The sequence below is a fragment of the Chlorocebus sabaeus genome, chromosome 12, assembly GCF_047675955.1.
Source record: "Chlorocebus sabaeus isolate Y175 chromosome 12, mChlSab1.0.hap1, whole genome shotgun sequence".
Taxonomy (NCBI): domain Eukaryota; kingdom Metazoa; phylum Chordata; class Mammalia; order Primates; family Cercopithecidae; genus Chlorocebus; species Chlorocebus sabaeus.
In genome coordinates, this window is record NC_132915.1 from 113,119,218 (window position 1) to 113,146,870 (window position 27,653).

General features: G+C 54.3%; 2 protein-coding genes and 2 pseudogenes across 6 annotated transcripts in view; 3 read left to right on the plus strand and 1 right to left on the minus strand.

Moving 5' to 3' along the window:
* Nucleotides 1-37: 37 nt before the first annotated feature.
* Nucleotides 38-14,122, plus strand: CCDC183 (coiled-coil domain containing 183). 2 transcript variants are annotated; one of them, XM_008005573.3, is made up of 14 exons: nt 38-3,076; nt 5,129-5,250; nt 5,740-5,817; nt 6,033-6,200; nt 6,425-6,529; nt 9,037-9,159; nt 10,543-10,668; nt 10,802-10,856; nt 11,365-11,465; nt 12,446-12,606; nt 12,868-13,036; nt 13,121-13,231; nt 13,340-13,436; nt 13,942-14,122. In XM_008005573.3, the coding sequence occupies exons 1-14, from the start codon at nt 3,007-3,009 to the stop codon at nt 14,058-14,060; spliced, it is 1,605 nt and encodes a 534-aa protein (XP_008003764.1). In that variant the 5' UTR covers nt 38-3,006; the 3' UTR covers nt 14,061-14,122. The 2 variants fall into 2 exon arrangements, with proteins under 2 accessions (XP_008003764.1, XP_037842962.1); XM_037987034.2 differs by lacking the exon at nt 38-3,076 and having other exon boundaries at nt 3,092-5,250.
* A 161-nt stretch (nt 14,123-14,283) lies between these two features.
* The window catches only part of RABL6 (RAB, member RAS oncogene family like 6), a 32,660-nt gene continuing 19,290 nt past the window's right edge, over nt 14,284-27,653 (plus strand). For all 4 annotated transcript variants that reach the window (XM_008005578.3, XM_073022104.1, XM_073022106.1 and 1 more), the window contains exon 1: nt 14,284-14,683. In XM_008005578.3, coding sequence (XP_008003769.2) covers nt 14,554-14,683 — 130 coding nt within the window. In that variant the 5' untranslated portion in view covers nt 14,284-14,553. The remainder of the gene's footprint in view (nt 14,684-27,653) is intronic.
* LOC140713024 (uncharacterized) lies at nt 18,220-25,818 on the plus strand (annotated as a pseudogene).
* On the minus strand, nt 20,307-27,473 carry LOC140713025 (uncharacterized; annotated as a pseudogene).

Here is a 27,653-nt window from a genome sequence, read left to right on the forward strand (position 1 = left end):
ACCTTTATTACCCTACAGTTGATATATGAGGATCACACGCAAGTTACATACTGAGGATGTACAAGGAAGTTCCCAACGCGGAACCCCAGAATTAGATGTTCGCACCAGCCCTGTAGGCCGCGTGACACCACCACAGCCTCTCTGTATGGGGGTCTGCCTCTGCAGCACTTGGCATGTAGAGGCAGAGCAAAAGGGGCTAGGCTGGCCAGAGCCTGGCTGCTGGGAGAGGGGGAGCTTGTGGGTCACGCCCACCTGCCTGTCATTCCCCACTTGTCTGTTAGCCGAAGTCACTCCCCAGAGGCAGAGCTAGCCTGTTGTAGCTGTGTCTGTGCAGAAAGAAAGCTTCTGGGTAGGCAAGTCTGCCCACAGCCCGGAGTCCCAAGAGGAAGAAGAGGTGGAGACCAGACAGAACCTCCACAAGTCCATCAGGGTTACAGCTGGCTTCCCCGCAGCACTGAAGGCCCACAGCATGGTCCCTGCTGCCCCAGACCCAGCTCAGCCCCCACGCCTCACCTTGCCAGGCACTGGAAAGAAAGTTTATTGAGTACCTACTTGGCCTTCAAAGTGACAGGAAGCTCAAGGTGACAGTGGCTTCAGCAAGATGGAGCTTTATTTTTCTGTTTTTTGTGTTGTTGAGACAGAGTCTCACTCTGTCACCCAGGCTGGAGCGCAATGGCGCAATCTCAGCTCACTGCAACTTCCACCTCGCTGGTTCAAGCCATTCTCCTGCCTCAGCCTCCCAGGTAGCTGCAATTACGGGCGCCCACCACCACGCCTGGCTAATTTGTATTTATTTATTTATTTATGTTTGAGATGGAGTTTTGCTCTTGTTGCCCAGGCTGGAGTGCAATGGTGCAATCTCGGTTCACCATAACCTCTGCCTCCCGGGTTCAAGCGATTCTCCTGTCTCAGCCTCCCCAGTAGCTGGGATTACAGGTATGCGCCACCATGCCCAGCTAATTTTGTATTTTTATTTTGTATTTTTATCCATGTTGGTCAGGCTGGTCTCGAACTCCCAACCTCAGGTGATCCGCCCGCCTCAGCCTCCCAAAGTGCTGGGATTACAGGCGTGAGCCACCGCGCACCGCGCCCGGCCGAGCTTTATTTTTCTTTCATGTAAAAGTACAAGTGAGTGGTCCAGGGTTGACAGGGAATCAGGGACCAGGCTCATTTCAGTCTGTTCCCTGCTGTAGTGGTCTCTGTTCCCAAATCTGCCTCATGGCCCCAGGCGGCTGCACCAGCTCCGACCATTGTGTCTTTATCTCATTTAAGAGGGAAGAGAGAGGGCAGCTTGCCTGCCACTGCTGCTCTCGCTCTGTTGACCTGAACAAAGTCATCAGGTGCATCCAGTGCCAGGATGCTCAGGAAGGCAGAGTGCTCTGGGTAGCCATGCACCCACTAAAATTCAGGTGTTTTACATCTGAGGAAGAAGGACAGCAGGTAGGCTCTGCCTCAGCTAGATTCCAAGCCTGGCCCCCAAGAACAAGCGGGAGATGAGCAAACCACACCCTTAACAGGATATCCCAGCACCCTGAGGGTAAGGCCTGGGTGGGAGGGAGAGAAGGCAGAACCTGGAGTTTGCCTGGACTGGCTTTCCAAAAATAGTGACCAGAAAGGGAAGGGATCTACATGACAGCACATGGGCAAAGGCTATTGTCGGGCTGGTTTGGGTCCCCTCACATTCCTGTTTTGAGGCCCTGACCCCCAGCACCTCTGCATGTCTGTGTTTGAGACAGGGGCTTTCCAGAGGTCATGAAGGTCAAATGAGGTCATTGGGGTGGGCCCTAATCCAACAGGACTTGTGTCCTCATAAGAAGAGGAAATTAGGACATAGACACACGAGGGACGGCCACGTGAGGACACAGAGAAGACAGCATCTGCAAGCCAAGGAGAGGGGCCTAAGGAGACACCAGCCCTGCTGACCTGTGATCTCAGCCCCCAGCCTCCAGGCTGCTGTTCACACCCCCTAGTCGGTGGTGCCTTGTTTTTTTTTTGTTTTGTTTTGTTTTGTTTTGAGATGGAGTCTTACTCTCTCATGCAGGCTGGAGTGCAGTGGCGTGATCTCAGCTTAACTGCAACCTCCACCTCCTGGGTTCCCAAGTAGCTGGGATTACAGGCACCTGCCACCACACTGGTCTAATTTTTGTATTTTTAGTAGAAGCGGGGTTTCACCATGTTGACCAGACTGGTCTCAAACTCCTGACCTCAGGTGACCCACCCGCCTCAGCCTCCCAAAGTGCTGGGATTACAGGTGTGAGCCACCTCACCTGGCCAGTGGCACCTTGTTATGGCTGCCTGAGCCTACTAAGGCAAGGCTGGGAAGAAGTACCGTTATCTCGTACCCCACAGAGTTCCAGGCTGCCTGGTGCTCCAGGCACTCCCCTCTAAGGGAAGGGTGGAGGGGGTGCAGAGATGGAGAACTTACCCCTTTTGGAGTGACACATGAACCCAAGACCCAGTAATTCCCAAAGGAAAGTGGGGGTGAAGCAGTGTGGGCTCCAGGCAGCACAGAGAGGTCAGGGACAGCAGTCAGAAGAGATAAGGTGGGGGTGTCCCAAGAGCCAGGTTACCCAGGGCATGCAGTTTGGACTTGGGGCTGGAGGTGGGGAGTGCAGAGGGAGGTCCCGGAAGGCAGTTTCAGAACAGTTTTAGCAAGCTCATCCTGCTGCTTTGTGGAGGATGGCTTGGGGCATGGGAGGGGCCAGGGAGGAAACCCAGTGCAAGTGTGGGGTGCTGGTGCACATCCGCCCGGCAGAGCTAAACCTCAAGCAGCTGCCAGGAGACCCGTTTCAATTAGGACACACGTCTGGAGACCACCCCAAGGTGGCTGGGGGCAGAATGGGGCAGGGAGGCCCTGCAATTCCAGGGTTGCCCAGGCACTGGGAATCCTGGCTCTCATCATAATGGGCTGAGGTTCTGGGGACAAGCTGAGTGGCAGCTCTGAGCCAGCTGAGCCCAGGGAAGCTTTGAGGCACACAGGGTCCCTGGGGGGGCCAGAGGGAAGCCATGAGGAGGCACAGCAAGACAGACGTGGAGGAGCAGACCCAGGAGCTGAAGACCATCACTCGGCTCCAGGGTGAGCCTGCACCATGACCAATCTCCCTTGCCCATCTGGGGGTTTCTGGGTGCACAACTTTTTGTGGGGAAAAGAAAGATCAGCTTGTTACTGTGTCTATGTAGAAAAGGACGACATAAGAAACTCCAGTTTGATCTCTACTAAGAAAAATTGTTCTGCTTTGAGATGCTGTTAATCTGTAACTTTAGCCCCAACCCTGTGCTCACAGAAACGTGTGCTGGATTGAATCAAAGTTTAATGGATTTAGGGCTGTGCAGGGTATGCCTTGTTAACAATATGTTTGCAGGCAGTATGCTTGGTAAAAGTCATCGCCATTCTCCATTCTCAATTAACCAGGGACACAGTGCACTGCAGAAAGCCGCAGGGACCTCTGCCCAAGAAAGCCTGCGTATTGTCCAAGGTTTCCCCCACTGAGACAGCCTGAGATATGGCCTTGTGGGAAAGGAAAGATCTTACCATCCCCCAACCCAACAGCCATAAAGAGTCTGTACTGAGGAGGAGTGAACAGGGAGGACTCTTGGCAGTTGAGATAAGAGGAAGGCTTCTGTCTTCTGCTCATCCCTGGGAATGGAATGTCTCGGTGTAAAGCTGACCGTTCCCATTCGTTCTATTCTGAGATAGGAGGAAACTGCCCTGTGGCTAGAGGCGAGATATGCTGGCAGTAATACTGCTCTGTCACTCTTTGCTACACTGAGATGTTTGAGATGTTTGTGTAACGTGAAACATAAATCTGGCCTATGTGCATATCCACGCACAGTACCTTTCCTTGAACTCATTCATGATACAGATTCCTTTGCTCACGCTTCCCTGCTGACCTTCTCCCCACCTGTTGCCCTGCTACACTCCCCTCACCAAGAGTAAAAATAATGATCAGAGAATACCGAGGGAACTCAGAGACCGGGGCTGGTACAGGTCCTCGCATGCTGAGTGTGCCAGTCCCCTGGGCCCACTCTTCTTTCTCTATACTTTGTCTCTGTGTCTCTTTTCTTTTCTTTTTTTGAGATGGAGTCTCACTCTGTGGCCCAGGCTGGAGTGCAATGGTGCAATGTCAGCACACTGCAACCTCTGCCTCCCGGGTTCAAGTGATTCTCCTGCCTCAGCTTCCCAAGTAGCTGGGATTACAGGCGCCCACCACCATGCCCGGCTAATTTTTGTATTTTTTAGTAGAGACTGGGTTTCACCATCTTGGCCAGGCTGGTCTCAAACTCCTGACCTCAGGTGATCCATCCACCTTGGCCTCCCAAAGTGCTGGGATTACAGGCATGAGCCACTATGCCCGGCTTATTTTTTTTTTGAGACAGAGTCTCGTTTTGTCGTCCAGGTGGTGTGCAGTAGTGTAATCTCAGCTCACTGCAACCTCCACCTCCCAGGTTCAAACAATTCTGCCTCAGCCTCCTGAGTAGCTAGGACTACAGGCATACACCACCACGCCCAGCTAGTTTTGTATTTTTAGTAGAGATGAGGTCTCACCATGTTGGCCAGGCTGGTCTCGAACTCCTGACCTCAGGTGATCCGCCCACCTCGGCCTCCCAAAGTGCTGATATTACAGGCATGAGCCACCGCGCCCGGCCTAGGACTTTTAGTTTTAATACCAGGACAATCCAGGACATGGAGGAGCAATCAGACCCCTTACTGCCCACTCGTTGACAGAGCTGGGAGAAGGGATCAAAGGGACCTGCATGGAGGGACTGAATCAGAGAGTGGGGCTTCAAGGAGACTTGTGAGCATAAGAGCAACACGGGCTCCAAAGCCAGAAGGGACTTCCATGGGCAGCAGATCTGGAAGGGACCACAGGACCCTGCCATCTTTCTCCTTTGCCTCACCCTCCCCACTTGTCCACCTCCCCGCACCTGTCCACTGAGAGCCCTTCAGACAGCTGCTGCTGGGCAGTGGAGCGGTGTCCCCCAGGACAGGGCGGAAGGAGGGATCTTGGCCGTGGAGGTGGCATCCCCCTGGACCCTGGGGCCTCCCTGATGCGAGCCTCCCCCGGGGGATTTCAGGCCAGGCCCTTGGCCCAATCCTGGCCACTGTGTCCCCTCCACCTGCCCACAGAGCAGTGTCGGGCACTCCAGATCCAGGGGATGAAAGAGAATACCGACCAGAACAAGGCCACGCTGGCTCTCCTGCGCAGCAACATCCGCCGCGGGGCCCAGGACTGGGCTTTGGCCAAGAAGGTGCACAAATGCTGCCCCTCCCCTCTGCCTGGGGAGCAGGGCAGGAGCTGAGGACACACACACTCGGAGGGCGGGCACCTCCTCTCGCCCCCACCCCAATCTTTCTGGATCCAGGGGGCATGTGAGGAGGGGCTCTGCTAGGACCTGTGCCCTGGGCTCCAGTCACCCCAGCATCCGATGGGCAGGTTCCCCATCACCCACCCCGGAGGGCTTGGCTTCTGTGAGCCCACATCCTGCAGCAGGGGCCCCCTCTGGCTCTCCGGCCAGCTAGGGGACACCTGGCCCCTCCTCTGCATACCCCCCCACCACGTCGCCTCCGAACTTGGATGGCCAGGATGGAGTCCCGCGGCTCTCTGCTCCTCGTGAGAGCAGGGGTCTCGCTACTGGGCTGGAATGGGATACAAGAGGCCCTGGGGAGAATGCCTGGAGGGGCCAGCGGCTGCGGGTGAGCAAAGGGCCCGCCCTAGCTCAGCCGCCGCCGCTCCGCAGTATGACCAGTGGACCATCTCCAAGGCCTGCGGGAAAAACTTGCCTTTGCGACTGGCGCACTGCCGCAGTACCATGGAGGTAACCAGGCAGGAGGGGCCTCGAGACCCAACCCTCCCCACCCCTGCCAGCGCACCCCGCCCACTAGATGTTGCGGAGCCAACAAGGGACGGAGCAGGTGCCCAGCCCCAGGGTCCCTGTGGGGATTGCCATGAGCCTCCACCCGTCCGCCTGCTGGCGAGCTCCATGGCGGCCCCCTGCGCAACCACGAGCGGGCGGTGCCCTTCCCGACCCAGGTGGCGCGGGAAAAGCTGCGCAAGTACGTCTTCGACCGCGTGAACACGCACAACCTACTGATCCACCTGGTGCGGCGGCGCGGGCAGAAGCTGGAGAGCATGCAGCTGGAGCTGGCCAGCCTGCGGAGCCAGCCGGACGCCAGCAAGGAGGAGCTGCGGCTGCTGCAGGTGTAGAGGCGGGGCTGGGAGGGCGGGGCGGGGTCCACTGGGGCCGGGCTCACGGGAGGGGCGGAGCCACCAGGGGGCGGGACTCGATGGAGGGGCGTGTCCACTGGGGGCTCAATGGAGGGGCGGGGCTAAGAGAGCACGACCCCCTCCGGAGAAAGCCCAGCCCCGACACCATCGGGCGGCCGGTCCCCACGTCCTCTCACTGCGCCCTCGGTCCGCCCCAGATCATCCGCCAGCTGGAGAACAACATCGAGAAGACAATGATCAAGATCACCACCAGCCAGAACATCCACCTGCTGTATTTGGACCTGCTGGATTATCTGAAGACAGTGAGCCCAGCGGCCCGGGGAGGGCGGGGGTCCGGGGCTGGGATCTGGGAGGGGCGGGAGCGTCCTGGGGCGGAGCCACCCCGCACCCGCCAGAGAGGGAGCTCTGCCGGAGCACCGGCTACGCAGGACGCCAAGGCATGTGGAAAACGTTTTTTAAAACTTCATTTTTGGCTATTCCAAAAGAGCATATCGTGGGGTGTATCAGAATTCTTCGGACTTTCTTGCATGCATTAAATGATTTAGTATTGTTTGTATCTTGCCCGTCATTTTCTCATTGCTTGGGCCTCTGAGAGTCAGAGACAGGTCCTGCACCCTCAGAAAGTCCTTGCACCTTTGAGGGTCCGCTGGGCCTGTAAGCACGGCTTGCTGCCGTCCCAGCCAGCCCACCCGCCCTGCTCCCTGCAGACGAGGCCAAAGGCAGCCAGCAGTCCGATTGTGAGGGAAGACCCCCTTCACGGGAGGCTGAGCACCGCCCCTCGGGCTGCCACAAAGCAGAACCTCCTCCAGATGGACTGTAGATGGGGAAGGAGAGCACAGGAGATGCTAAGAGGAGCAACCTGTGGACGGGGCCGAGAGCCAGCTGGAAAAGGGGACAGGCGAAGCCCCCCAAACACCCTCACCCTAAGACTGGGCAAAGGGGAGCTCTGCAAAGAGCCATGCTCCGGGAAGGTGACAGCAGTGCACTTTAGAAGAGTGGTGGATGGGGTGGCATCGCAGCTCTTTTCTGCTGCGGTCCCAGTCCAGGTGGCTCTCCGCTCCGTCCTCTGCTTGTCCCTCTTGCCTTGATCCCTGATCCTATTGGCTCACCTGGAAGCCCTGCCCCTCTATCCTTCCAGGGCCCACCCCTCTCCCCACCCCTGTCCATGCCCCTCCTTCACCTGGGTGCTTTCTGTCCCCCTGGTAGCGCCTTCTTCTCTTTAGAGCATACACACTTAAAAAAATAATTATTCCTGGCCTGGGCATGGTGGCTCACGCCTGTAATCCCAGCACTTTGGGAGGCCAAGGCAGGTGGATCACTTGAGGTCAGGAGTTCGAGACCAGCCTGGCCAACATGGTGAAACCCCATCTCTACTAAAAATACAAAAATTAGCCGGGCGTGGTGGTGCACGTCTGTAATGCCAGCTACTCGGGAGGCTGAGGCACGAGGATCACTTGAACCCAGAAGGCAGAGGTTGTTGCGAGCCGAGATCGCACCATTGCCCTCCAGCCTGGGTGACAGAGCAAGATGCAGTCTCAGAACAACGGAAAAAACAAACAATTCCCATAGTCGTCCATATTTTTAAAAATGAAGATTCTACACTTGTGGGTTTTTTTTTTTGTTGTTGTTTTGTTTTGTTTTTTTTTTTTGAGATGGAGTCTGGCTCTGTCGCCCAGGCTGGAGTGCACTGGCCGGATCTCAGCTCACTGCAAGCTCTGCCTCCCGGGTTTACGCCATTCTCCTGCCTCAGCCTCCCGAGTAGCTAGGACTACAGGCGCCCGCCACCTCGCCCGGCTAGTTTTTTTGTATTTTTTAGTAGAGACGGGGTTTCACCGTGTTCGCCAGGATGGTCTCGATTTCCTGACCTCATGATCCGCCCGTCTCGGCCTCCCAAAGTGCTGGGATTACAGGCTTGAGCCACCGCGCCCGGCCGGTTTTGTTTTTTTGAGATGGAGTTTCACACTGTTGCCCCAGCTGGTGTGCAGTGGTGCAATCTCGGCTCACTGCAACCTCCGCCTCCCGGGTTCAAGTGATTCTCCTGCCTCAGCCTCCTGAGTAGCTAGGATTACAGGCACCCACTACCACGCCCAGCTAATTTTTTGTATTTTTAGTAGAGACAGGGTTTCACTATGTTGGCCAGGCTGGTCTCGAACTTCTGACCTCATGATCCGCCCGCCTTGGCCTCCCAATGTTGAGATTACAGGCGTGAGCCACCGTGCCCGGCCTATACTTGTAGTTACTGAAAACAAAATACTATAGCAAAGCCATCCTGAGCACATATGTACCTGGTTCTGGGCTAAATAATTCCTTTCACACTCTCAATTCATCCTGACAGCAACCTTCTGAACGAGCCATCATCTTACAAATGGGGACACTCAGAAAGGTTAAGTAACTTTCCCAGTGTCACACAGCCAAAAGCTAGCTGGTGGGAAGCTGCCTTGGCCTCGAATCCTCTCTGACCCCGAGCCCATGTCTTGAGCCCCTCTGCTTCACTTCAAAGCAAAGCTGCCCCAAACCTCCCTGGGTTTTGGAGTCAGACTTTTCTGCAGATCATTTCATCACAAACTCATTCATTCAGTGTCTCTGGGTTGTTGGACCCTAGGTGGTGGAAGAGTTCACCAGCCCAGCACTGCCCACTCCCTGTGAAACACTTCCTTTCATCAGCTTTGTGCCCAGCGGGGAATGGAGGAGGTGACCAGGGCCACAGAGCAGAACCTATCACTGTTCTGAGGGCTCTTAGTTTGGAGATGAAAGCTGGGGACAACTGCAGCCCACTCTAGAGGCCACAAGAGAATCTCATTTAACACAGGTGCTGGCAGGATACCCCATCGAGCTGGACAAGTTGCAGAACCTCGTGGTCAACTACTGCTCGGAGCTGTCGGATATGAAGATCATGTCCCAAGACGCCATGATGATCACTGATGAGGTCAAGGTGAGCTTAGGGCTCAGGGCTGGGGGCCCTCCAGGGCCGGCTCTCTTGCATTTTCGGATGAGGTCAAGGTGAGCTCAGGGCTCAGGGCTGGGGGCCCTCCAGGGCTGGCTCTCTTGCATCTTCGGATGAGGTCAAGGTGAGCTCAGGGCCCAGGGCTGGGGGCCCTCCAGGGCTGGCTCTCTTGTGTCTTCCTGGCCAGGGTCCCTCAGGAGACCCCCATGCCCACACTGCCTACAATCCCTGGAAGGATCCAGTGGCCAGCCCGGACAGCCTGCTCTGCTCACCCACTGGACAGAGCACGTCCCACCAGGCACAGGAGCCATGAAGTAGAGGAGAGGGAGAATGGCCGCACCAGGGTGGGGGTCACCCATTCACCCAGTCGGTGCCAAGGCCCCTGCAAGGTTCTGGGTATACAGCAGGGACCGGGACAGGCAGGCCCCGTCCTCCTGAAGTGGGTGGCACTCATCCAGTAGTCCAAGAAGAAATGCCACACAGCCCCAGGCCAGCTTGGCAGAGAGAGGTGGGGTGGCAGATGGCTTTCTAGGGAGGCAGTGCTCGAGCTGGGCTGAGGGAGTGAACCCACAAAGGTCGGGGGTGGCCAGGGCTAGGGAGGAGGAGGTACAACTTGGGCAAAGGCCCTGGGCCGGGAGGGGTGTGATACAGGCAGCAGTGTGTGGCCAGGGCAGTGAAGGCTGCAGAGGCACAGGCCCCAGGAGTCCATGGAGGCGGCTGGGCCGGGGGCCCAAGGACTGACCTGCAGCCCTGGGAGGAGGTGGAGGGAAGATGTGCCCAGGTCTGTGCTTCAGAAAGGGTGCGCTAAGGCTGCGGGGACTGGAAGGTGCCAGGGCGGAAGCGTTGATCACCTAGGCAGGCCCGGGGTGGTGAAGGGGTGGCCAGGAGTGACGGAGCCAAGAAGTCCTCAAGAGGCAACCCCACTAAGCACTGGCAACGTTGAGTGGCGAGGGTGAGAGCAGTGTCTGGGATGCATGAGCAGGGGTGGACAAATGGTGGTTTTAGCTACTCACGGGCATGCTGGAAGAGGCCAGGTTTTGGGGAAGTGGATGAATCTGTTTTCAGGCAGGCTGAATCCGCTTCTGGGAGTTCTACGTGGACCTGGCCAGGAGGCAGCTGGGGGCCAGGGGCTGGAGGGCAGCAGAGTGTCTGGGCTGGCACATGCTCTGAGAGGCATGGGCAAGGAGGGTCCTGAGCAGAGGGGCCACGGGCATGGGCATGAGTGGTTTAAGACGACGGTGTGGCCAGTGGCCGGGGATGCAGTTCTGAAGTCTAGTAAGGTGAGAATGGCCAACTGCCCGCTGGCTTTAGTGCCATGAGGGGCCTTGTTGAGACAGCTCCCCAACCACGTGCCCATCCACGTGTCCCCAGAGGAACATGAGGCAAAGGGAGGCGTCCTTCATTGAGGAGCGCAGGGCAAGGGAGAACCGGCTCAACCAGCAGAAGAAGCTGATCGACAAGATCCACACGAAGGAGACCAGCGAGAAGTACCGCCGGGTGAGCCCCAGGCCAGGGCCCAGCCAGCTGCCCGTCCCCACAACAGCGGGGTAGACACAGGCTCAGGGCCACCACTTGGGCCCACTCCCTGCCAAGGATGTCTCATCCCTTCCCTGCTCCCACCTCCCATCAGGGCCAGATGGACTTGGACTTCCCCTCCAACCTGATGAGCATGGAGACCCTGAAATGTAAGTGCTCAGCTCCCCACCTGCCCCCCAGCCAGGGTCCCAAGGAGAGGTCGGCACTGGCTCCGGCCAATGGATCAGGTCAGCCTGAGGCCAGGTGTGACATGCAGTCGCCAGGGTGAAGGGAAGGACAGGTCCCTGCCTCTCCCCCGAGAGGCTGAGAGCCTGCAGCCAAATGTGGCCTCAGAGATGCTGGCCCCAGCACCCAAGGGCCCAGTCCCCAGTGACGGCAGAGGATGAGCAACCTGACCCCTAAGCTGCCTCTGAGAGGTACCACTGGGCCCACAGTGCCACACTATTTCAGGTCCGCCTCTGCTCTGGGGCTGCCTGGGGGGTCCCTGCAGGGCTGGACTGAGGAGGCAGCAGATGGGGGAGCAGGCACCTCTGAAGGACGCCTGTGCCTTGGGTGGCCTCCACAACAGCTGGGCAGGTACAGAGGTGTCCAATGGTCTTACACAGAGCCCCTGAGCCATCCCTGCATGCTGACTGCCCCTCCCCTCTGCTCTGCCAGTAAAGAGACAGGAGACCTCCACAGCGGAAACGGAATACCAGGCGGGCGTGACTGCTGTGGTGGAGAAGGTCAAGAGCGCTGTACGGTGCTCTCATGTCTGGGTAATGCCCCTGACGCTCCCGGAGCATGGCAGGAGGGTGGCTGAGCCTCTCATGTCTGGGTAATGCTCCCTGGCACTCCCAGGGCATGGCAGGAGGGTGGCTGAGCCTCTCACATCTGGGTAATGCCCCTGGCACTCCCGGAGCATGGCAGAAGGGTGGCTGAGCTGGGCTGGGGTCTGCAGGTGCTCTGGAATGGACACACAAAGTGGCAGCTCCCTCGGTCACCCCAAATCCTTTTATCTTAATCCCATCTGCATTTATTATTATCAGGCCTTGAGTTCCCAGCCACTGCCCTGACACAAGCTTGTCCCCTGTCAGACAAGTGACTCGAGTGACACAGTGCCCCTCAGTGATGATCCCCTTATCTCTACACGGGGTGATCTACTTTCTCTGCCTGCCATGAGGGTCGTGTGCAATGACACCCACAAAGCGTTTCACCCCTGCTGAGTGTGGTAGCGCACACCTGTGGTCCCAGCTACTCAGGAGGCTGAGGTGGGAGGGTCGCTTGAGCCTGGGAGGTTGAGGCTGCAGTGAGCTGTGATCACACTTGTGAATGAGTGCAGAGAAAGTGCACCTGGCCGGGCGCGGTGGCTCAAGCCTGTAATCCCAGCACTTTGGGAGGCCGAGACGGGCGGATCACGAGGTCAGGAAATCGAGACCATCCTGGCTAACATGGTGAAACCCCGTCTCTACTAAAAATACAAAAAATTAGCCGGGCCCGGTGGCGGGCGCCTGTAGTCCCAGCTACTCGGGAGGCTGAGGTAGGAGAATGGCGTAAACCCGGGAAGCGGAGCTTGCAGTGAGCCGAGATAGCGCCACTTCACTCCAGCCTGGGCGACTGAGCGAGACTCCGTCTCAAAAAAAATAAAAAAGAAAGTGCACTAGCCTCTGGGAGGGGCCCAGAAGAAACCAGTTCTGTGAAGCCCCCTCTGCCCACCTTCCTGGCCCACACCTGCTTCTCTTTCCCCTGGAATGGCCAGGACATCGCTGGCCGCTTCCTGGCCCAGAGGAACACGGAGGAGAACCTGGAGCTGCAGATGGAGGACTGTGAGGAGCGGCGGCTGCAGCTGAAGGCCCTGGTGAAGCAGCTGGAGCTGGAGGAGGCTGTGCTCAAGTTCCACCAGCAGCCTAGCTCCATCAGGTGCCCCGGGCTTCCGGGGCTGCGGGTCACCCACCACGGTCTCATGAAGGACCCTGGGCTGCAGCCAGGCTGGGAGCTGGGAGTGTACCCACTGCCAACAAGCCTGTGTGTCCCACAGAGGGGCTGGGGAACTTGCACACACCTGAGCTTCTGAGTCCCTGACTCTAACACAGAACCCAACTCAAGACCGGGCTCCTGGGTGGCCCACCATGGCCCTCAGGCCTGTGCCCCTCACTGCTGTGTCCCTATTGCCTTCTGCAGCGTCAAGTCCATTGAGAAAAAGATGACAGACATGCTAAAAGAGGAAGAAGAGAGGCTCCAGCTTGCGCAGATCAACATGACCAAGGGCCAGAAGCTGCTGCTGACCATCCAGACGGGCATCGACAACCTCTATGTCCGGCTAATGGGCATCACCTTGCCTGCAACCCAGGTACCGGGGGTGAGGCGGAGCTGCCACACGTGGGGTCCCTGGGCAGGGCCAGAGGGGAGATGAGACCCTCCTCCCGGCCTACAGAAAGAAGAAGTGCCCTCCGACACCCTCGATTTGAACAGCAAGCTGGCGTACTGCGAGGGGAAGCTCACGTACCTGGCTGACAGAGTGCAGAGGATGTCCAGGACCGAGGAGGTAGCCCCGGGCTGGGAGGAACCTGCACAGCCCACGTCCTCTCAAAGCTGACAGCCCCCCCCCCCCGTTCAGAGTGTCTGCAGGGCTGAAGGGGGCTTTGCTCTGCAGGGCGACACAAAGGTGAGGGATGCCCTGGAGTCCTCGACTCTGAAGGAGAAGTACAACACCAGGATCAGCTTTGAGGACCGGGAGGAGGATATGATCGGTACAGGCTCTGGAGCTGGGGCTCGGGCTGCAGGCGGGTGGCTGGAACAGAGGTCGGGGTGGCGCTGACTCCCATCCCACTGGGATATCCTGGAGGCACAGCGGGGCTACAGGGTGCATCAGTTGTACCTGCAGGACTTCAATTGATGGAGGTGACTTAGTGATGCCATGGGGAGGCTAAAGCCACTGAAATACCTTATTAATTTCTCCGAAAGGAGGAGGCATGACATGCCAGACAGGCCCGCAGGAGAGGCACCAGGGCTGGAGCAAGGAGGAGGGCGGGGAAGGCCTGGGCCAGAGCCTCCACTGGGGTTTCCGTGGGAAAGGCTAAGCAGGGCAGTGTGAGCCGCTGAGGATGGGCTGGGCTGAGTCCTCCCGGCACACTGGCGCTGTCCCTGGGGCAAGGCACCTGGCCCGGGTCTGTAGAGGGCGGGGGTGATAGGCGGGTCGGGCGGCTGTGCCTGGGTGGGCCAGCCCCGCGTGCGAGCCGCTGCCTCCGCCCGCAGACACCTTCCAGTTCGCCGACGTGGACCACAGCTACGTCCCTTCGCGCGCCGAGATCAAGAAGCAGGGGCAGCGGCTGATCGAGGCGAAGCTCAAGGCGGCCAAGAAGAAGAAGAAGTAGCTCCGCCGCCCCGCTCCCTGCTTTGTTACACAAATAAACATTTTTCCAGGACTGCTGCGGACGCTGGGGCGACCGGGCTCTCGGAGAGGAGCACCGGGCACGCAGGCTTCTCGGAGAGGTTCTAAGAGAGGAGGCGGCCCGGGCCGGGAACTGCGCGCCAGAACCGCCTGCGCATGCGCCGGCCGCGCGCGCCGCGCCCCATGGCCCTCGCGACGCCCTGTAGCCGCGCGCCCCTCGCGTCCCGCCGAGCCGGCGCCAAGATGGCGGCGCTGACGCCTGGAGAGTGGCCGCGCCGGAGACCGCGGGGGCCGGAGCGGAGCAGCAGCCTCTAAGGTTCCCGAGTCGCCGCTCGAGGCTGCGCCCCGGTCTCTGACCGCGCCGGCTCCGGCCTCCGGGGGGACCGGGGCCGCCGGGACATGGTGCGAGTCGCACCCCTTCCCCGCCGCCGCTGAGCTCGCCGGCCGCGCCCGGGCTGGGACGTCCAAGCGGGAAGATGTTTTCCGCCCTGAAGAAGCTAGTGGGGTCGGAGCAGGCCCCGGGCCGGGACAAGAACATCCCCGCCGGGCTGCAGTCCATGAACCAGGCGTTGCAGAGGCGCTTCGCCAAGGGGGTGCAGTACAACAGTGAGTGCGGCGGGCCGGGGTGGGCGCTGGAGCGCCGCGCGGGTCTCCGAGCCCAGGCCCTGCCCGGAGCGCCGCGCGGTGGTGGCTGTCGGTCTTGCCTGGTTGCCGGTTGTGGGGTGCGCTGGACCCGCCGGGCGCTCCGGGAGCTGGGGCGCGGGCCAGGGGACGCGAGGAGAGGCCGGGCCGGGGCCAGGTCCTCGCGTCACCGGAGCCGGGGGTCGTTTCCCAACCGCGTTCGCCTGCCGCGTGTCGCTCCCGCCGCGCTGTGCAGTGGAGCGGGTCGGCAGCGCCGGGATTGGCTCGGCTGCCCGGCCCGGGAGTGATTACATAACGCCAAGCAGGGCCCGCCGACCCGGGGCCCCGCGTCCCGGACGGTCCACGGTGGTCAGCCCTGGGCACCTCTCACCTGGAGGAGGTGCGGGGAAACCTGTCGGCCTTGGCGCTTTCAACGGGATTTTTCTTTGTTGACTTCTTACTGAGTTCGAAGGCAGAATATTAGCTACGCCACACATTCTCGTCTTTTTGTTTTTTTTTTTCAAAGAAGCATTTGTAAGGGACGTATCTAGAAAAGCTCCAGAAGGCACGGGCTGACTTGCAATTGTAGAAGACAGCCTATTTCTCCTAAGGAGGAGTCATTTACGGACTCCTGAGCGCCTGGGACGCTCCATTCCTTTGTTATAAATTATGTAAATTGTCCTCGACCTCTTTTGAGTTTTTCCGTTTTGCAGGCTTTCCCAGTAGTTTTTAAACGGTTTTATGTGGTTCCCTGCTTTGACATTGTTTCCCTTTTAGCCATTTCCATAGTTTCTATCAGATTTTAGGACGCTACGCCTGTCCAGTTTTTTGGTCACTTTAAGGGGAGCCTTATAGTCTGCGTGATGTTTCTATGGTAATGTACGATTTTAAGAACTAATAATCAGAAAGACTCTTGTGCAGGTTTAAAAACAAGTTCATGAATTCGCCTGCCGTGTCCACGGAGATGGGCCGTAGTTCTGGGCCGTAGGGACTGGACTGGAGCTAGTCCAGGAGGACAGTGAAGATGTTGTCTTCCATAGTCCCGGCCACTGTCTGGCCTGTGAGCAAGAGGAAGCTGCAGACCACTTGGGCCGCCCTCACCCTGACACCTTCAGCAGTAAGCAAGATAAAACAACTTCTTAAAGATAAGTCTGAGCATCTAGGTATGAAAGTTGGTGTCCCGGCCTGGCACGGTGGCTCATTCCTGTAATCCCAGCACTTTGGGAGGCCGAGGTGGGCGGATCACGAGGTCAGGAGTTCGAGACCAGCTTAACCAACATAGTGAAACGCCGTCTCTACTAAAAATACAAAAAAAAAAAAAAATTAAAAAAAGTTGGTGTCCGAACCAGGGGCCATATTGGCCTTTGTTATACTCTAGAGCATACGAAGACAAAGGAGATTTTGATGAAGTTCAAATTGGAGTCAGAGTGCTCATCGGAAAGAAAGCGCAGCTAACACGTTTAGGAACAGAAATGGATTATGTTGAAGACAAATTATCCATTGTGTTTGTGTTCAGTAACCCAAGCATCAAAGGAACTTGTGGATGGGGAGAAGGCTTGACTATTTGCAATCTCAGGATTCCTCTGGCCGGAGCTCCCGGACTCCTGTGGAAGCCTGGGGGGGCTCACTGAAGAAGTCGTGTGACGAACCTGCTTAGTGCTCTGCTGTCTGGTAAGGAAAATAAAACGGTACATTTTGAATAAAAATAAAAGCTCATTTTAAATGTGTTATAATTGAAACTTTATGTATATCTGGCATTCGGAGAAGAGAATATTGAGTTAAAATACTGAGTTTACGCAAGTCTTTAGACTCTGCATTTGGATCCTTTATTTAATTTTATTGCTTATAATATTGGCTAAGCTCAGTATTAGTCCCTGGGAAATTAGGCCTGGACCTGGAAACTGTTCACCTTCTGAAAAGGCTGCCCAAGGGTCCTGGGCGAGGTCCACCTTACGCACCAGGACCACCCCTGCGTGGTCCTGGGCGAGTGTGACTAAAAAGGGCAATGGGGTCCTTCCAGAGGAGAAAAGCCAGTCTCCAGTACTTGGAGAACAGGTTATGATCTCCTAGAACTGAATGAAAGGTGGTGAGACTGAGAGAAATTCGGATTTGCGCCTAAATTACATTTTAGAAAGATGTCGTCTTTATAGTTGAATAATCCGTAGTTTTTTAACTTTTGAGTTTCTGTGTTAGAATACAAAGTTTCTAGTATTTATTTTCTTATCTTTTTTTTTTTTCTTTTTGAGACGGAGTCTCGCTCTGTCGCCCAGGCTGGAGTGCAGTGGCGCGATCTCGGCTCACTACAAGCTCTGCCTCCCGGGTTCACGCCATTCTCCTGCCTCAGCCTCCCGAGTAGCTGGGACTACAAGTGCCCACCACTGCGCCCAGCTAATTTTTTGTATTTTTAGTAGAGACGGAGTTTCACCGTATTAGTCAGGATGGTCTTGATCTCCTGACCTCGTGATCCTCCCGCCTCCGCCTCCCAAAGTGCTGGGATTATAGGCGTGAGCCACCGTGCCTGGCCTTCTAATATTTATTTTCTCAAATATTTTACAGAGGGTAACAGACCAGCAGTGTGATCAAGACAGAGTTGAGGGTTTTAGGGGTGAGAGTTTCCAGGAACTGCTGCCGGTTTCCAGGAGTCTGGGCCCTCCTCCTGGGCCCTGCATTTGCTCAGAGTCACTAGTGGCCCGGCAGAGGCCCAGGACACCCATCGGTTTTAGAATGAAAACTCGAATGAGACATTGGGCTATAGTTGATTAAAAAAAAAAGTCAAACTCTGTCTAATATTTGAAGAGATTTATTTTTGAGCCACGTATGAGTGACCATGGCCCATGACACAGCCCTCAGGTGACCCTGAGGATGTGCCCACGTTGGAGGGCACAGCTTGGTTTTATGCATTTTAGATGTGAGGCATTGATCAAATACATTTAAGATATACATTGATTTGGTCCACAAAGGCGGGACAACTTGAAGTGGGGGCTTCCAGGTCAGAGGTAGGTTTAAAAAAAATTTTTTTTGCCGGGCGCAGTGGCTCACGCCTGTAATTTCAGCACATTGGGAGGCCGAGGCAGGTGGACTACCTGAGGTCAGGAGTTCAAGACCAGCCTGGCCAACATGTCGAAACCCCGTCTCTACTAAAACTATAAAAATTAACCGGGTGTGATGGTGGGTGCCTGTAATCCCAGCTACTCAGGAGGCTGAGGCGGGAGAATCGCTTGAGCCCAAGAGGCAGAGGTTATAGCAAGCCGAGATTGCGCCACTGCACTCCAGTCTGGGTGACAGAGTCAGACCCTGTCTCAAAAAAAAAAAAAAAAAAAAAATTTGCACCGCCACACCCCGCTAATTTTGGTATTTTTTAGAGAGACAGGGTTTCACCATGTTGCCCAGCTGGGCTCAAACCCCTCTGCTCAAGCAATCTGAACCCCCTGGCCTCCCAAAGTGCTGGGATTACAAGTGTGAGCCCCTGCGCCCGGCCAGATTATGTTTCTTATCAGACTTACAGTCAGCATTGATGTTAAATGCTGGTGAGCTTTTCCTGAATTCCAGAAGGGAGGAGGCCATAATGAGGCGTGTCTGACTCCCCTCTTCCCATAATGACCTGAACCAGTCTTTCAGATGAAATTTGGACAGCCCTAGCCTAGAAGAGGAAGTCCATTCAGATGGTTGGCAGGGCTTGGGATTTTAATTTTGGTTTACACAATTTTGAAATTATTTGCATATAAAATTATTTGGAAAATTATTTGAAATTATTTGGAAGAAAGATCGTTGCCTGAATTGGTTTGTCCCTCTCTACTGTGATTGGACACAAAATATCAGCTTATTTGGTGCAGAATTTTTCTGTGGCATTGCTCCTGAGAGCATTATTGCGCAGCTCTGATACCGGCCGGGCCCAGGAACTCGCAAGCCAGAGTCCGCTCCAAGTAGACATTGGTGCGAATTTAGAAATGGGACTTAGCAGGCCGAGCGCAGTGGCTCACACCTGTAATCCCAGCACTTTGGGAGGCTGAGGCAGGTGGATTACATGAGGTCAGGAGTTCAAGACCAGCCTGGCCAACATGGTGAAACTCATCTCTACTAAAAATACAAAATTAGCCGGGCGTGGTGGCGCATGCCTATAATCTCCAGCTACTCGGGAGACTGAGGCAGGAGAATCACTTGAACCTGGGAGGCGGAGGTTGCCGCGAGGGAAGATTGTACCACTGCACTCCAGCCTGGGCGACAGAGTGAGACTTCGTCTTAAAAAACAAAAAGAAAAAAAGAAAAGTTTATATGAATATCCAGTCAAAACCAACAAGGAGGGTATTACCCTTGAAATGTTATCTATATGAATTTCCAAGGAGACCACAGGACTGTAGACTGTCTTGGAATGTCCTCAGAAGGCTCTGTCACTGATCAGGTAACAGAGTAAAAACCCCAGCATCCTTTCTTTCAAATGGGAGCGGGAAAGACAGAGGGACAGAAGCTGTTCAAACTTTGTCTTCTTTCCTTGTGGCTTGTGGTCACCTCTGCGTCCTCAGAAGCTGCCTCGTCTTCCAAAGCCTTCCCGGCTTCTGCCACCACCTCATCCTCCAAAGCCGCCTCTAGCTCCATCACAACCCCCAAAGCCACCTTTGCCCTTAGGTTTGGCCTAGTCCAAGTTACCTTTGCTTCCCTCAATTTCACCATCTTCCGTGGCCTCCTTGGCAGCTTTGGCATCCTCCTCACTGTTGACATTTATAGAGCCAAAGCCTTTGGAGCATCCAGTTTCCTAGTTGGTGACTACCCTTGCCCAACAAAGCTGTGGAATGACTGAAGTCTCTTCAGTGGTGTCGTCAGACCTTTGACAGACAGTTTTAGATGGCCGGCTTCTGGCAATAGGTGGTCCTTGCAACTCCAGCCTATTTGCTCTGCCCCCAATTTCCCTTTTATTATAGGAATTTAAAGCTGCTTTATCATCTTCAAATGAAGCAGACTCTATCAATGCATGCACACCCTTTGGATTTGCCATTTTGGTTCTGAGGCATTTTCATAAAAGCTCCCTTCTCAGATACTTCCTGAAGAGTGTCTTCTGTTGCACTGTAGGAGAGGTTGCTTAAACCGGAGTTTTAGATTCACCACTCCAAGTGCTGTTCTTTCCATCACTGTAGAGTCTTGATTCTGACCTTTCTCTCCATCATAGCGCAGGGAAATAGATCGGCCATCAATCTCTGTTCCCTGCATTTCTTCAGAAGTTTTCTCTGCATCAGCTTGTCTTAACCTCAGTATAAGCAGTCCCTTTATTCTTCCCATCCTTGCTAACTAATCTGATCTCCACAGCATCTTCAAACACTTTTTTTTTTTTTTTTTTTTGAGATGGAGTCTCGCTCTGTCGCCCAGGCTGGAGTGCAGTGGCCGGATCTCAGCTCCGCCTTCCGGGTTCACGCCATTCTCCTGCCTCAGCCTCCTGAGTAGCTGGGACTACAGGCGTCTGCCACCACGGCCAGCTAATTTTTCGTGTTTTAGTAGAGACGGGGTTTCACCATGTTGGCCAGGCTGGTCTCAAATTCCTGACCTTGTGATCTGCCCACTTCGGCCTCCCAAAGTGCTGGGATTCCAGGTGTGAGCCACTGGGCCTGGCCCGTGGATACTAGTTTCTAACTCAGGACAGACTTGTTGAAGTTGAGGTTTCCAACAAAGATTGAAAGACGCTCCAGCCTGGCCACATGGTGAAATCCCGTCTCTACTAAAAATACAAAATAGCCAGGTGGTAGTGGTAACTGCCTGTAATCCAGCTACTCGGGAGGCTAAGGCAGGAGAATCACTTGAGCCTGGGAGGTGAAGGTTGCGGTGAGCCAAAATCGCGCCACTGCACTCCAACCTGGGCGAGAGAGTGAGACCCTGTCTCCAAAAAAAAAAAAAGACGCGGTTGGTTCTATGCTTTGTACTTTCCACTTTCTGTTTCTTGGCTTCAGAAGCTGCTGTTTGGTCATTTCCTTCATTTTCCAGGTGCTTCTTTGACAGACACTTCCTCCCCTTCGTCATCTTCATCACTTCATCTTCATCATCGTCACCCTCGTCCTTGTCCTCATCGTCGTCTTCATCTTCATTCTCAGCCATCCTCCTGGCTTTCACAGGAACAGCTTTCGTAGAAGCTTTTCTTTCCTTTGGCTGCTGCTGTCTCCATAACTGCTGCTTCAGAGCCATCTTCCTCAGCAGCATCCTCATCGTCCTCGTCGTCATCCCCTGAGGCAGGGGCACCCGCTGCTGCCTTCATCACTGCTGGTTCAGAGTCATCCTCCTCCTCATCGCTGTCTTGCTTCTTGGTGTTCTTGCTGTTCTTTGCCCCCTCGGCTGGGGTGCCCCCTTGTTGCCAGGAGCTGCTGCCAATGCTTTGCCTGGTATGGCTCCTTCTTGCCAGGTGTGGTGACTGCTCTGCCTGGAGTGACAGTTGCTTTCTTGGTGGGTGTGGCACCTGCAACCTTTTTGTTGGGGAAACTGCCACTTTCTTGGCTGGGGTTGCAGCAGTCTTCTTGCCTTTCTCCTGAGGTGTGACAGCCTCTTCTCCACAGCCATCATCTTCTTCATCTTCTGACATTTCCTCATCTTCACTTCCTCCTTCTGCCTCCTTTGGGGGAGCAGCCATTTTCTTGGGGTCACCTTGGTTTTTATCTGCCTCGCCACCAAGTAGTCTGAAGCGGCTGAGGATAGGAAATCTTTGCAGGGTGCAGAGTGGGAGAGGGGCAGGGCGTGGCTGATACCAGCTGCAGCACAGGCTGCAAGGGTGGGGAGGCAGCCGGGCCCTTGTAGTGGGCCCCGGAGGAGATGCGCTGGCACCGTGAGAGGGCCGGCTTAGGAGTTAAACCTTCGGGCATCAGAGACAAATCATAAGCTCCTCTTGGTATGGAAATGTAAGAAAATGATTCCATATTTTGCAGGAAACCTGCAGGAAAGTGAAGGAGTCAAATTGAATCAGGGTAAGAAGGGCTCAGGGCCTCAAATAAAAGGCCCTCAAATAAAACACAGAGAAGCTCTGTGTTTTCTGCATGGTATTTTCTAAAAGAAGCTTAGGACAGAGATCGTGTTCACATCCCGTTTAGTAAAAGAGGAGGTTTACCATGAGGTTAAGTACAGGGCTTCTGAGCGTTTCTTAGATGAATCCTAAAGGTTTTCCAGGTGAATCACTTAGCTTATTCCAGCCAACATTTAAGATTCTGAAATTAAGCAGAAAAAAAGAAAACAAAACCCAAGATCAAGGGACCAGCAAGAGAAAAAAAAGATTCTGAAGCTGATTTGATTTTTTTTTTTTTTTTGATATAGGGCCTTTCCCTTTCACCTGAACTGGAGTGCAGTGGCGCAGTCTTGACTCTGCAGCCTTTACCCTCCTGGTTCAAGCAATCCTGGCACCTCAGCCTCCCAAGTAGCTGGGACTATAGGCGCACATGACCATGCCTGGCTGAGTTTTGTAATTTTTGTACGGACAGTGTTTCACCACGTTGCCCAGGCTGGTCTCAAACTCCTGGGCCCAAGCGATCCACCTGCCTTGGCCTCCCAAAGTGCTGGAATGACAGGAGAGAGCCACTTGAACCAGCCTAACTTTTTTTTTTTTTTTTTTGAGACAGAGTCTCGCTCTGTCGCCCAGGCTAGAGTGCAGTGGCTGGATCTAAGCTCACTGCAAGCTCCGCTTCCCGAATTCATGCCATTCTCCTGCCTCAGCCTCCCGAGTAGCTGGGACTACAGGCGCCCACCTCCACCCCGGCTAATTTTTTTGTATTTTTAGTAGAGACGGGGTTTCACCATGTTAATCAGGATGGTCTCGATCTCCTGACCTCATGATCCGCCCACCTCGTCCTCCCAAAGTGCTGGGATTACAGGCGTGAGCCACTGCACACGGCCCAGCCTAACTTTTTAACTTAAAAGTAGACGTTAAGCTGGGCATGGTGCCTCACTGCTGTAATCCCAGCACTTTGGGAGGCCGAGGTGGGTGGATCACTTGAGGTTAGGAGTCTGAGACCAGTCTGGCTAACATGGCAAAACCCTATCTCTACTAAAAATAACAGAAATTAGCTGGGTGTGGTGAGCACATGCCTGTAATCCCACCTACTCGGGAGGCTGAGGCAGGAGAATTGCTTGAGCCTGGAAGGTGGATGTTGCAGTGAGCCAAGATTGCGCCACTGCACTCCAGCCTGGGTGACAGTAAGATTCCATCTCAAAAGGGGGGGGTTAATTTTTAAAAATAATTAAACCAGATTATTTTACTTGTTTTATTTCTGATGTTACAGGATTTCTTGTAATTAGCTTTTTAATTTTTTTTTTGGAGACAGAGTCTTGCTCTGTCGCCCAGGCTGGGGTGCAGTGGCCGGATCTCAGCTCACTGCAGGCTCCGCCTCCAGGGTTTACACCATTCTCCTGCCTCAGCCTCCCGAGTAGCTGGGACTACAGGCGCCTGCCACCTCGCCCGGCTAGTTTTTTGTATTTTTTTTTTTTTTTTTTTTTTTTTTTTTTTTTTTTTTTGAGACGGAGTCTTGCTCTGTCGCCCGGGCTGGAGTGCAGTGGCCGGATCTCAGCTCACTGCAAGCTCCGCCTCCCGGGTTTACGCCATTCTCCTGCCTCAGCCTCCCGAGTAGCGAGGACTACAGGCGCCCGCCACCTCGCCCGGCTAGTTTTTTGTGTTTTTAGTAGAGACGGGGTTTCACCGTGTTAGCCAGGATGGTCTCGATCTCCTGACCTCGTGATCCACCCGTCTCGGCCTCCCAAAGTGCTGGGATTACAGGCTTGAGCCACCGCGCCCGGCCTGTTTTTTGTATTTTTTAGTAGAGATGGGGTTTCACCGTGTTAGCCAGGATGGTCTCGATCTTCTGACCTCTTGATCCGCCTGTCTCGGCCTCCCAAAGTGCTGGGATTACAGGCTTGAGCCACCGTGCCCAGCCGTAATTAGCTTTTTTAAAAAAGAGTTTGTGGCTATATAATAGGTGTGTATATGAGTAATCAGCTTTTAAAAGGAGTAAATTTCATTTCAAGGGAGAGAAAATAAGACACTTCATTCTCAAAATCTGAAGATAATAGAAAACAAATATATGTTAAAATTGATAAAGATGTAAAAGGAAGCAACCTTAAGACTAGTCAATTGCCCATAGTATGTGCAATTATTATGTCAATTTTAAATTAAACATTAATAAAAAACCATGAGTAGACAATTTGTGTTTGAAAAAGAAACAGAATGAAAACCTCTAGAAATGAAAAACATAGTCATTAACAGTTAAATCAGTCAGCAGACAGGAGAAGCAGCACTCACCCAGCTGAAGAGAGGAGCAGTGTCGGGAGGAGATGTACGGCCCAGGGAGGAGGCGATGCCAACCCATGTCCAGTACAAGTTCCAGCCTTCTGGAGGAGAGCAGGAAAGGAGAAAGGGAAAACTGAGGATTTTCCAGAGTTCATGAAATACAGGAAACTCCAAGAAGTCCAGAGTTTAAAAAAACATCCACAGCTAGATACATCATTGGAAATTTTCAAAACATTAAAAAGTAAACATCTTAGATGCAACCAGAACAAAAAGACTTCCCTGAGAGGAACGTGGTGAACGGGTGACCAGCTCACAGCGAACCTGTGACTGAGGGGGCCAACGCGGGCTGAGGGGTGGCCGGCGCGGGCTGTGGGGGGCCGACGCGGGCTGAGGTCTCTGCCTGATGAGCACTTCAGAGCAACGTGACTGGCTCCATTTCAGCCGAAGCTTGAGGCTCACTGTGCAGAGGCTCTTGTAGAAATAAATACTCAACGTTATTCTTCAGAGAAGTGGAGTTGAGCTTGAAAGAGAGGAGTGGGATTCAAAAAGCAAAGAGGGCTGGGTGCTGGCTCAGACTTCTAATCCCAGCACTGTGGGAGGCAGAGGCAGGTAGATCACTTGAGGTCAGGAGTTTGAGTCCAGCCTGGCGAACATGATGAAACCCTGTCTCTACTGAAAATACAAAAATTAGACGGGTGTGAGGGCAGGCACCTGTAATCCCAGCTACTCAGGAGGCTGATGCACAAGATTGCTTGAACCCAGGAGGTAGAAGTTGGAATGAGCTGAGATCGCGCCACTGCACTCCAGCCTGGGCAACAGAGCAAGACTCCATCTCAAAAAAAAAAAAAAAAAAAAAAAAAAAGGCAAAGGTAAACAAAGAAACTGGTAAATATGTGGTGAAAATGAAATGCATTTCATTTTCATACATTAACATACATTTGGTGGGCCAGGCGTGGTGGCTCACACCTGTAATCCCAACACTTTGGGAGGCTGAGGCAGGTGGATCACGAGGTCAGGAGTTCAAGACCAGCCTGGCCAACATAGTGAGACCCTATCTCTACTAAAAAAATTGCAAAAATTAGCCGGGCGTGGTGGCATGTACCTGTAGGCTCAGGTAATTGAGAGGCTGAGACAGGAGAATCGCTTGAACCCGGGAGGTGGAGGTTGCAGTGAGCTGAGATTGCATCACTGCGTTCCACCTTGGGCAGCGGAGTAAGACTTCATCTTAAAAGAAAAGCAGCATTGGTTATGTTAAATCAGTGGTAATCATGATTTATATAGGGAATAGAAAAGAAGAAACTACCAGAAGTAACACAGCCCAGGGTGAAGCTGGACAGTAAGGCATTGAGATCTCTATATTATTATTTTTTTTTTTTTGAGACGGAGTCTCGCTCTATCTCCCAGGCTGGAGTGCAGTGGCCGGATCTCAGCTCACTGCAAGCTCCGCCTCCCGGGTTTACGCCATTCTGCCTCAGCCTCCCGAGTAGCTGGGACTACAGGCACCCGCCACCTCGCCCGGCTAATTTTTTTGTATTTTTAGTAGAGACGGGGTTTCACCGTGTTCGCCAGGATGGTCTCGATCTCCTGACCTCGTGATCCGCCCGTCTCGGCCTCCCAAAGTGCTGGGATTACAGGCTTGAGCCACCGCGCCCGGCCTATATTATTATTAAGAAGAAAGGAAAGAGATGTGTTAACTTCAGACTTTATTGCAGCAGATGTGAGTGTGGAAAATTTAAGGTTACCATTCAAAATGTAGAAACAGGTTGCAAATCTTCCAAATAAATACCAGGCAGAAAGAATACTTTCTGAAAACCACCTTTTCCTGCTTTAATCAAAGGCATAGAAGGCTGGGGGAGGTGCGAGTGAACCAGAGCCAGCTTGGGCAAAAAGCACGACCCCATCTCTCTAAGAAAAACATAGTTTAAAAAACGAGGCCTGGCGCGGTGGCTCACACCTGTAATCCTAGCACTTTGGGAGGGCAAGGCAGGCGGATTGCCTGAGCTCAGGAGTTCGAGACCAGCCCGGGCAACATGGTGAATCCTCAGCTCTACTAAAATACAAAAAATTCGGCATGACGGCATGTGCCTGTAGTCCCAGCTACTTGGGAGGCTGAGGCGGGAGAATCACTTGAATCCAGGAGGTGGAGGTTGCAGTGAGCCAAGATCACACCACCGCACTCCAGCCTGTGCGACAGAGTGAGACTCTGTCTTCAAAAAAAGAAGAAAAACTAACTGGCAGGTGTCTGTAGTCCGAGCTACTTGGGAGGCTAAGATGGGAGGATCACTTGAGCCCAGGAGATTGAGGCTGCAGTGAGCTAGGATCATGCCACTGGTCTGGCTCTAGCCTAGGTGACAGCGAGACCCTGTTTGTAAAAACAATACTTTTTTTTTTTTTTTTTTTTTTTTTTGGAGACAGAGTCTTGCTCTCTTGCCCAGGTTGGCATGCAGTGCCGTAATCTCAGCTCACTGCAACCTCCACCTCCTGGGGTTAAGCAATTCTCCTGTCTCAGCCTCCCGAGTAGCTGGGATTACAGGTGCCCACCACCATGCCCGGGTAATTTTGTATTTTTAGTAGAGACAGGGCTTCTCCATGTTGGCCAGGCTGGTCTGGAACTCCTGACGTCAAGTGATCGCCCGCCTCGGCCTCCCAAAGTGCTGGGATTAGAGGCGTGAGTCACCACCGTGCCTGGCCAATAATAATTTTTGAAAAGCAAAAGTAAAATCAAAGGAAGATTTAGAAAATAAAGGGAAAATCTCACAGCAAAATGACAGGTAATGATATGAAAAAAAAAAAAGAGGCTGAGTGTGAGTGTTGCAGTATTCAAATAATATAAATTACGAAAAGAGAAAAATAATGGAAATTCAAGGAAAAGTGCGGCCAAGAAAGACGTCCTTCACTAGATGAATGGATAAACTCCGTGCATCCAGATGGTGGAACATTCTTTAGTCCTCAAAAGATGTTCTCAAGCCGTGGAGAGGCCTGCAGGAGCCTTACGTGCGTATCGCTGAGCGAGAGAAATTATTCGTTGCGACCCTAACTCCGACATCCTGGAGAAGCAAAACGGACCAGATGCGCGGAATGAGCTCCCACGTTCATGAGGGCAGGTTTCCGGCAGTGGCATTGGGAGGCTTTGTTCACATCCATCTTTGTGCGTGTCTACCTTGTTTAAGTTCCTTACAAAGAGCATGTGCCGGTTTTACAGAATGAAGGGAGGGGATTTTCTGATGCATAGGGTTGAGGAGCCAAGATGCCGGGACCCGGGGACGTGAGCGCGTTGGTTCTGGCGGTGGGAAGACGCGCGGTCGCTGGGACGTCTCAGCTCTCCGCGTTGCTAACGCCCCACCCCCGGGAAAGACCGGAGATGGGACCGCCGCATGTGGACGCACCGGGAAGTACAGCCCGTGGGCCGCCGCTCAGGCCGTGGGCCTCGGGGCCGCGGGACGGACGTGGATGGCGCCGCCGTTCTCTCGTGGGCCCAGCAAGGCTGTGCGTGCGCGGCCCGGGCAGTCTCTGCGAGCCTGGGCTGCTGCTCATGTTGGGGCGGCAGCCGCCAGGCTGAGCCTAGAGCTGTGGGCCGCGCCCGGGTTCCTGCCTCGGGACGGAGGAGGGAGGGCGCCGCTGCCGTCTCTGCGGCCGGGGGCCTGATTCCCTCCCGGCTGCGCTGAGCGCCTGCGGCTCCGCTTGGGGCTGCTGCTCTCCACAGGCTGGGCCGCC